General features: G+C 43.4%; 1 protein-coding gene across 1 annotated transcript; it reads right to left on the reverse strand.

The window, feature by feature from the left end:
* Positions 1-843: 843 nt before the first annotated feature.
* LOC139468899 (uncharacterized) lies at positions 844-8820 on the reverse strand. The gene is made up of 6 exons (XM_071251030.1): positions 8771-8820; positions 5483-5642; positions 4635-4750; positions 3968-4104; positions 1707-1891; positions 844-1339 (listed from the first exon to the last, which is right to left on the reverse strand). The coding sequence occupies exons 2-6, from the start codon at positions 5639-5641 to the stop codon at positions 1259-1261; spliced, it is 678 nt and encodes a 225-aa protein (XP_071107131.1). The 5' UTR covers position 5642; positions 8771-8820; the 3' UTR covers positions 844-1258.
* Positions 8821-10918: the final 2098 nt, after the last annotated feature.

A 10918-nucleotide genomic window follows, 5' to 3' on the forward strand; every position in this document is an offset into this window, starting at 1 on the left:
TTGTTGTTAATTGAATTAAGCAAATGCCTTTATCTGTTTAAAATGGATATCACTGAAACAAACATTTATCTGTACAAATATATCATCGTGATGAATAATTATTTATTTTGAGGTGTGGAAGGAAAGCAAACCATGTAACACTTGCATGAGTTTAACTTTGCGCATTCGTTGTTTTGTGATTTAGACATGGAAATGTCGGTTGGTAAGGCTTGGTGGAGTGGATGATGGCGTGTCAACACACCTCTACAGTTAGGATCGTTGCTCATGATCTCAACGACAGCCTCCGTGATCGGAGAGCGGAAGATCGGGGGTTCGATCCCCGGCCGCGTCATGCCATAATACGTTGTAAGAGGGTACTTGTTGTTTCCTTGCCTGGCACTCGCCTTTAAGGGGACAAAACAAGGACTGGTCGGCTCGGAGTCTCAGTGGGCATGAGAGGTATGGCACTCAGTGGGCTGAACTATAAAACACACGAGCGTGCACGTTTCCATATAAGTGCTACAATCTTGAACGAGGTGATAAACCCCATTTCATCTCACCTCATAATATCACCCACGTAAAGACCCGGGCTAGAATCGGTCGCAAGAGGCGCTGAACGGGATCGGGTGGTCAGGCCCGCTGACTTGGTTGATGCATGTCATCATACACCAACTGCGGAGATCGATGCAAGTGATGGCAATCACAGGATTGTCTGATCCAGACTCGATTATTTACAAACCGATGTCACATAGCAGGAATAGTGCGGCGTTAAACAAAACAAAACAAAGTACAGAGGCTACAACTGTGGTTCAACAGAACTCTTTGTATGCAGAAAACAATAAGATTCAATGATTGCAATCGTGCTGGTGACTTTTTATTGACACAATCTGTCCATCTCATTGTCTGCTTGAAAATACCATCCCAGTCATCATTATAAGTAGTTAACTCAAGACCGGTACAGTGAAACCAGGTTAATCTGGAAACCTTGCCTCCACGACAACTACTGGAAGGAAGTCTATTCTGCTGTTAAGAAGAATGGCACAATGCACCAACGAGTCGCTAGTCCGGACATCTATATTTGTGAGTCAAAGAATAAAAGTCAAAATGAAAAAGTGATTCCAAAGATTTCTTTGTGTCAAGAACTCCTTATAGCCGAAAGCCGCTTTGAGCGTGAGGAATGACATTAATTACTAATCATTTCATCGCGGATTAGCATATGATGGGGGTTGTCATAGCTGACGTTTGGTACATCTCCCTCCGGGGCGGCGTCCCGCCAGAGTTAGCTAAGTAATTTGATGACGGCTTCAGCAGTGGGCGAGGCCGAGGCTGGGTTCTGACCTGTCACTATTCTTCCGCTCACCTGAAAAGTGTAAAGATCGGATCTTCATTATGATTCACATGCAGTGCGAATGTACATACAACCCCAATAGGATTACGGGGCGACCAAATTGATCGGGTGGTCAGGCCCGGTGAGTTGGTTCCTAGCCTGTCACCGTACCCTGATGTCGTAGACTGTTTGTTTGTGCTAATATCAATCAGTGGAGTGTCTGGTCTTGTTGGTCTGGTTTAGACTCGACTATTTACAAGTAGTCGTAGCTGGACTATTGATGAGTGCGGCGTTAAACAACAAACACGGATCTTCTGGAGCAACATACATGTTACAGTACCACTGGTCAGCCCTTAGCCCTTTCCTTGTTTATTTTATTCAATATCACCATGTTGCGTACCTGAACGTTTGAAGCGAAATTGGCCCCTCCAACAAACTTAGCCCCACTTTCTTTCAACCTGGTCTCCAATGGAAACGGCATAGCCTCTGTCAGGTTGACCGCGGCCTCCTCAGCATTGGTGAAGCTTGTCACTGTCTGGCCCTTCAGGATACAGTCCCCGTTGTCCAGCTGTATTGGAATCAGGCCTGGAGAGAGAGCGGCAACTTTAACGTTAGAGGTTTAAAGAGAGAGAGTGTCAACTCTAGCGTTAGAGGGTAAGAGGGAGAGTGGCAACTCCAGCGTTAGAGGGTTGGAGGGAGAGGGGCAACACTAGCGTTAGAGGGTTAGAGGGAGAGGGGCAACAGTAGCGTTAGAGGGAGAGGGGCAACTCTAGCGTTAGAGGGTTAGAGGGAGAGGGGCAACTCTAGCGTTAGAGGGTTAGTGGGAGAGTGGCAACTCTAGCGTTAGAAGGTTAGAGGGAGAGGGGCAACACTAGCGTAAGAGGGTTAGAGGGAGAGGGGCAACTCTAGCGTTAGAGGGTTAGAGAGAGAGTGGCAACTCTAGCGTTAGAGGTTTAGAGGGAGAGTGGCAAAACTAGCGTTAGAGTGTTAGAGGGAGAGTGGCAACACTAGCGTTAGAGGGTTAGAGGGAGAGTGGCAACTCTAGCGTTAGAGGGTTAGAGGGAGAGGGGCAACTCTAGCGTTAGAGGGTTAGAGGGAGAGTGGCAACTCTAGCGTTAGAGGGAGAGGGGCAACTCTAGCGTTAGAGGGTTAGAGGGAGAGCGGTAACTCTAGCGTTACAGGGTTAGAGGGAGAGGGGCAACTCTAGCGTTAGAGGGTTAGAGGGAGAGGGGCAACTCTAGCGTTAGAGGGTTAGAGGGAGAGTGGCAACTCTAGCGTTATAGGGTTAGAGAGAGAGAGGCAACTCTAGCGTTAGAGGGTTAGAGGGAGAGTGGCAACTCTAGCGTTAGAGGGTTAGAGAGAGAGAGCGAGTGGTGACTCTAGCGTTAGAGGGTTAGAGAGAGTGCGGCAACTCTAGCGTTAGAGGGTTAGAGAGAGAGAGAGAGAGAGAGAGAGAGAGAGAGAGAGAGAGAGAGAGCGAGTGTCAACTCTAGCGTTAGAGGGTTAGAGGGAGAGTGGCAACTCTAGCGTTAGAGGCTTAGAGAGAGTGCGGCAACATCACCGTCAGAAGGTTCCGATTGTGATGAACACACTAACTGATCAGGCACAATGCACCTAGAACTATACTGAAAATGGGTAGAGGAATGTACTATTCAGTGTAACCTGACTTAAGACACATGCGACTTTAACTAGTAGTTTTACGGATCATTACTCCATAACCATAGGTTTTTCAAATATGTTTAATGCTATTCTGTTAAATGAGTCCTTTATTCTCTTGACGGTTGTCAATACATTCAAAACAAAAAGAAAAGAAACATGTTTTGGGGAGTAGTCTTTATCTACTTTAAAATACATATTTTTTCACAAAATATACAATTATAAAAAAGGTCGTTGTGAAAACCACGAGCACCATTATAGTACTGACAGGTGTAGTATCTGGGATTCGAACACACGACTAACGGATCCTGGCACGGCTAAGACGTGTATCATTTCTCTGGGCTACACCTTGATCCACTGGGCCTCCTGTTTTCCCGAGGCAAGGGAGTTAACTGACTATAAAAGTCCAGTTTACACCCTTGCCGAACTAGGCTGCAATTTCGTGGTTCGATCGTAGGGCCGCCAGTGGAGATTACGGGTTATGTCCCTTCTATGTCCTCCCCATTGACCAATCAGATCACTCTCATATCACTTGCATTTGATTCAAACAAAATGCCGGCGCCAAGTCAAGATAATCAGATCGATCAGCAAGATCTTTTTTTTGTAATAAAATGGTTGTTACCTTGCGAAGTACATCAAATAACTTGAGAACCTTGATTAAAGATGTGAACAGCTTTGGTGAACATCTGTTGACGCCCATTTGACGGTACACATACTCTGCAAATCCTGCAATCGACACGGCAGTCGCCATTTTGTTTATGAACCGAATATCGATTTCATTTTTATTGTACAATGTATAGACTCGTTAGTCGAGCCAAAATGTAACTCCGTTATTCCAGCTTAGTTCGGCAAGGGTCGAAATTGGACTTTTATAGTCAGGTAACTCCCTTGCCTCGAGAAGATGCTGGGCTTCCTGTCTTCAAGCTAATCTCGATGTCGTATCAAGCACAAAGCTACCAATCACCCAGACGTGTACACTAACATACAAGTATATCGTGAACTCACCGACGGTTCCGTGGCACACAGCGCTGACTATGCCTCCGCTCTGGTAGATCTGCGCCCCCAGCTTCCCCAGAGCTGCACATTTAGGGAGGTCAAACATCGGGCCGTGACCACCAGCGTAAAATATAACCTTGAAATCACTGTAAACACCGATATAAGAATCCCGTTAATCAGAAGCTCGTTATAACGCCGGCTTTCTGGAGGATTACTGTTGGAAAGGATTTATGTTGTAGTTGAGGAACGTTGGTCGTTCTTGTGATTCGTTAATCCAGAAAATGATTAATACGGACGATTTCACGGTTACCATAATCGTTCTAGTAGAAGGAATTTTACTTAAAGGTACAGAAATTGACATTAGAAAAGGTATAGAACTGGTTTTAGTTAAATTGAGAATTAATAAAACGACTATTTATGAACAAGTCTATGAACAAGTCTATTAACAAGTCTATGAACAAGTCTATGAACAATTCAGGCTTCGAACCCGAGACTTCGGGCTTTGAGGAAATCACATGTACACCTTCTTGGCAGTATACACACGTCTATTGGTGATGTCAAAGATCTGCTCCTTTGATTCAAATCGTCACACACCTACATTTACCTTAGATAAATCCGAATATACAGTGACCTAGTCTCTAGCATATACCATGTGCCAGGATGACTCTACACTTACCTTGCATTCACCTGGGAAGGAGATTTAGTATTATCCAGTTGGGACATGATATTTTTATCTTCCAGTAAGTTGTTGCAAACAGGGTCGTCTTTGCTTGGTTCGTAACTGCCGGGGTCCTACAATTACAAAGATAAAGGTTGATTTACGTATATTTTCATAACCAATCGCCTGTATATGCATGTGCAATTTTCAAAACGTGATGCTTCTGATACTGAAAACATATGTTTGCAGATAATACAACGGCGTGTGTTTGTCTCGCCAGGATATGTTATTTGCAGGACGTCGTGATATGGCTGCAATGTCACTCATTATGTTCCCGGGGAAGTCTGTTATCGCTATGGATGATTCGATTCAAAAGCGGGTTAATCTGTGTGATGAAGAGCGCCCGGGTATGAATATGCAGTAAACTACGGTTATAACGAACTCAAAGGGACCACTGATTTTAGTTCGTTATAACTGTAATTCGTAACAATCATGTATACAGCATAGCTACGGCATATAGTCGGGACTAAAAAGTTGGTTCGTTATATCCGTTAGTTCGTTATAAGGGTGTTCGTTATAACCGTAGTTTACTGTAAGTCTCCAGCAACATGTGCTTGCCGTATGAGGAGACTTAATGTATCGGGTGGACAGGCGCAGCACCGTGTTGATTGCATGTTATCGTATCCCAATTGTGTGGATCGATGCTCCTGATGTCAATTATTGATTTGTCTGACCCCTTTATTTACAGGCTACCGTCACATAGCTGGACTATTTGCGACGTTGAACAGCATATATACAACATAGCATAAACCTCGACACATTATCTCAAAAGTAGAATTCAGTTTTACATAAACGGCTTGACTCACCATGGGTGCCTTGCCACCATTAGGGCTGACAAACACGATGTCATGTCCAGCGGTCTTGAACACGTGATATGGGTGAGCCACTTCCGGTAGATACCACCCGGTCTTCTTGCCGGTGTTTCCAAGCTGGTCATGGTTCGTAACAACAAGTAAAACCTTCATGCTGAAACAAGCACAGAAACCATCATTATCACGTGGTCATTCACCGCACAGAAACATCGTCACACGTTCATTAAAAGCACAAAGAAAACAGCATTGGCACGTGTTTTAAACAACGCACAGAAACATCGTCACACTTTTATTAAGCGCTCAGAAATCGTTCATTGTCACAGGTTCATTCAGCGCACAGAAAACATCATCATTGTCACGTGTTCATTCAGGAAGAGAAGTTGACATATTGTGCTGAAATTATTTTATTGTCACGTGTGCATTCAGTGCATAGACAGCATTATTGTCAAGTTTTCATTTACTGCACAGTAAACATCATACTCACGTGTTCATTCAATGCACAAAAAACATCATTTTCACGTGTTCATTCAGTGCACAGACAACATATCTGTGACGTCATTATTGTTTAAACGATCGATTATACATCTTGACTGGGAAGGTGCTTGTCAATTATAGTCATAACTTAGTTATGTTCAATCTGTATTTCAATTAAGTGTACGCTTGGAGTTGAAGGAACTATTATGTATTTTGACACAGTAAACCATTAGATAACCTTTTGATGAGAAAAATATAACCAGGAGAAGTAGATATGTTATTGTTCTCTGAACGTTCCATTATCCGCTTCCCCCGTCAACAAGTTCTAAAACGCAACTGATAAAATACTCGTTTGGCCCCATGACATAGTACAGAGTCATGGACCATGCATCGTAAAGATCGCAGAGTTGCAGGTGCATTATGATTGCCCACACGCGACGTACACAGTATACATACAGACTACAAAGAGCGCTGGTTTAGTTTTTAAATATTTACACGAAAGAATGTTTTGTCAAAGTCGAAATGTAGGGATGTATTTCCAGTTTGAAAACGTTGGGATTAGTTTGAAGTGTCGATAACATATCTGCGGGGCTCGGCGATTGATATTCACGAACCGTCAGTTCCTCACATATATTCTCCTTAAAAAAATCAGTGTCACGGGTTCATGCAATGCACAGGAAACATCATTGTCACCTGTTCCTTCAGCGCACAGAAAAACATGATTGTCACGTTGTACAGAAAATACCATTATCATGTGTTCCTTCGGCGTACAGAAAATACCATTGTCACGTGTTCCTTCAGCGTACCGAAAACATCACTGTCACGTGTTCCTTCGGCGTACAGAAAATACCAATGTCACGTGTTCCTTCACCGTACAGAAAACACTATTGTCACGTGTTCCTTCAGCGTACCGAAAATACAATTGTCACGTGTACATTCAGCGTACAGAAAATACAATTGTCACATGTTCATACAGCGTACAGAAAATACCATTGTCACGTGTTCCTTCAGCGGACTGACAACTTCATTGTCACGTGTTCATTCAGCGTACAGAAAATACAATTTTCACGTGTTCCTTCAGCGTACAGAAAATACCATTGTCGTTGAAATTGAAATACATAGGAATGGATCACTTCAAATATGTGTGTCGGCCATTACCCAAGAGGTCAACCACTTCTGTGCCCTTCCCATTCTTGATTATTAAGAGGTCGGCATGACATATCGAGTGTCGACAGATGGGTTCTGGGTACGATGTGCAAAGCCTGTTTTGAGTTTCCTAAGCCGCGACAAGGCTAGAATACCGATAAACGCGATAAACAATAAGGCAGTTTTCAAATCATACCCCATAAATCCTCGACCCCCATTTCGAGACATGGGGATCTCGAGTTGATAAGAGGGTATGATATGACAACTGTCATTAAGTAACCTCTAAATATTCCCTTCCTCCCACCCCTTATTGTATTGCTGTATCCCTAAATGAAGCAAGTCTAGATTTTCCAGTTTCTGAAACTCCCATCCAGTGGGGCTACTTGTGTCTATACATATTATATTTGTTCAGCGACTTAGCGTTAGCCTGTGCTTAACTCTCTCCCTCTCTCACACGTGTTTAGTCTTCCGTAGAGACAGCACAAGGTGGTGATGGTGACTGTCTTACAACAATAAACCAGAGTGACGGTATACCTCGGTTAGTGTTGGACGGACACGCTGGCTGCACTTAGTGTGCTACTTGTCATAACCTACATTCCCTCGATCGCAGTTGAACCTGTAATGGAGAAATCACTAGAAGTTGTTGATTCCGGATGTAAACTAGATTCATGTGATTTCTCCGACTGACAACTTCACACATAGTTCAATCATGAACTAGATTCATGTGATTTCTCCGACTGACAACTTCACACATAGTTCAATCATGAACTAGATTCATGTGATTTCTCCGACTGACAACTTCACACATAGTTCAATCATGAACTAGATTCATGTGATTTCTCCGACTGACAACTTCACACATAGTTCAATCATGAACTAGATTCATGTGATTTCTCCGACTGACAACTTCACACATAGTTCAATCATGAACTAGATTCGTGTGATTTCTCCGACTTAAAACCGTGTTATGGTTGATATATGATTTCTCGATAATTCTGCATAATGGACATATAACGCCAGTTTTACTAGTTTACATGCTCGATCAGAAAGACCAATGAGTTCCTGGCGTAGTATCAGCTTCGACAACAATATCGTAACATCGTGATGGGTTTTAAAATCATAACGTCGGACTCGATATATCACGAGATATATTTCATTGTTTCGGTTGACATGTTTATAAGACAGCTATGCCCTTGTTACACAAACTTGGTTATATATATGTCCTTGGGTCCTCTGTCTCGTTGTCAGGTGAATTTGGGTAGATCCGGGCTGAATGTGCTTGATCGCCAACAGACAGACCGGGTGGGACTCGCGTTATCTTGTGACGCCACTCCTCGACGCCCCTTAGTGATACGAAGCCATTTCAGCAACTACTTATTTGCCTAAACTGGAGCACCAGACCGCGAAGTATAGGCTGTCTGAGTACTCTACACCCTTAGGGCCTTGCTCTCACCTTACAAGTTGTTGTAACCTGTATGTTAGGTTAGCAACAGGAGACTCCTATTTCTCAAGCCACAACCTGTGCAGGCAATGTATATGATTTGTGCCTTCACCTCTAGTGATTCGTTTTTCACAGCCTACCCAATATCGTTATGTAGTGCCTGTGTGCGCCAACATATTATCGTCCTGTGCAGTTTGACTAGCAGACTTCTACACACCTACCTTGACTCGGGAGCTCTTGATATGTGTTACACGAGAGTTATACGCGAGTTATACAAGAGTGTAGCCTCGATTTGAATACGCGTCAATCTGTCCAGTCCATATTGACAGAAGGTGTAGGGTTTGGATGACTAACGTGGTGAAGAGAGTAGTCATTACATTTAAATAATATGTATTGTGTTTTGTTTTACGTGTTGTTTACATTGCAATGACCATGCTCCGATAATGTGATTTATGAAATGTGAAACAAGAGCTGTCATTGATAAGCAATCATTTGACAATGAAACATTGTTACATCGAGCACGAAGCAATTATAAAGCAATCAATAGGTAAAAAAAATTGAAATTCGTCAAATGATATATACTGAGTCAAATTAAAAACTTCACATTTTTAAAAGTAATCCCATATATGATATACAACGGACAAATGTTTCAGAGAAGGTAATTTTTAATCATTAATGTCCAAAGAAGAATTTTAATTAACGGTGGTAACCATAATTTGTTCCAAGCACCTACGGTATTCGGTAATAACATTAACAGTTTAAATCATAAGTCCCAAGCACGAGAATCTGATGGCACACAACTTCAGTAGCGTGTATGGCCACCATGTTTGTTGACAACTGCCACACAACGCCTCCACATGGACCTTGTGATGCTTGTGAACACATGATTGGGAAGACGACGTCATTGTTGCTGCAAAATGGTGCCATGATCTTGCAAATTCTGTGGTTGGTTCTGGAGAGCGTGCAGACTTCTGCCAAGAGCATCCCAGACGTGTTCGATGGGATTGAGGTCGGCAGACTTTGACGGCCAGTCAGTGACGTTGACTCCCGCATTCTGAAGGAAATTCCTTGTCAAAATTGCTGTGTGGGGTCTGGCATTGTCGTGTTGGGAGATCAATCCGGGTCCATGTGCTGCCATAAAAGGCAGAAGTTCTGGTGCCAGTACCTGGTCGCGGTAAGCAGCAGCGTTGAGGTTGCCACGGATGACAAGAAGCCTGGAACGTGCATTGCCACAGAAAAGACCCCATAATCATGACACTTCCGCCTCGAAATCTGTCAACTTCCTGTACACAACACTGGGCGTAACGTTCGTGACGGCGCCTCCACACCCTCGCCCTACCATCAGCAAATCGAAGATTAAATCGGGATTCATCACTGAAGACGACTTGAGTCCATCGTAAGTGTCGCTGTGCCCACAATTGACGTTGACGTCTGTGTAATAAAGTCAGAATCGGCCCGCAGTATGGCCGTGGTGCTTGAAGGTGAGCAGTTCTCAGACGGTTTCGACCAGTTTGCGCACTCAGTCTACCCCTAAACAGTTCATTTCTGGTTCATGGAGCCGTCACAAATCGGTTACGGAGGTGACTTTAGACAATCTGACGATCCTCTGCATGTGACGTCATACGTGGTCGACCTGGCCGAGGGCGATCAACGGTGGTACCCGTTTGCTGTAGACGCGTCTGTAAATCATAAACAGTCCGTCGACTACAACCCATCGTCCTTGCGACTTCAGCTACGGACGTTCCCGTCTGCAACATGCCGATAGCACGTTCACTTTGCACATTTGAAAGGCGTGGCATGACAAATGGCCGTAAAGACTTTTGTTTTCTTGTGTTTTTCTTCTTTTTTTATTAATGACTGCTAACAAGTATGGCTGAAAACACGTGCGGTATTATGGCCACGTGACCAGTTGCACGTGTAAAACCACTTTTGCCACTATAGTGCTGTGCACATGATTTTGATCAATTCACCTGCAGAAAAACGGGTGTTATCTGAAGACAATACGTGGCCATTACTGTTTAAATACAGAATAAGGGCCTACAATGATAACTGGTCAAAATGTTAAAATTTTAGGATTTTGAAGTTTTTAATTTGGTTCAGTATATATTTATATGTAAATATACACCTAAAAAAAGAAACGCAAAGCAAGACTTGTGTGAGGTAGGAATATACATTTATACGAGGAATCGTACAAGGTATTGAGCCAAAATGTTGTAGAGAGAACACTTGTTGATTGTAGTCATCTCAGTTATCGGTACATCTATAGGAAAAGTCCAACATGAAGGTCAGCTACCATCAATAACGCGTATGTCCCCCGTTGGAATCGATAGCGGCCTGACATCTCCTGCCCATGGAAGAGACGAGTATGC

The sequence above is a fragment of the Haliotis cracherodii genome, unplaced genomic scaffold (genome assembly GCF_022045235.1).
Source record: "Haliotis cracherodii isolate W230 unplaced genomic scaffold, xgHalCrac1.p SCAF_2, whole genome shotgun sequence".
Classification (NCBI taxonomy): Eukaryota; Metazoa; Mollusca; class Gastropoda; order Lepetellida; family Haliotidae; genus Haliotis; species Haliotis cracherodii.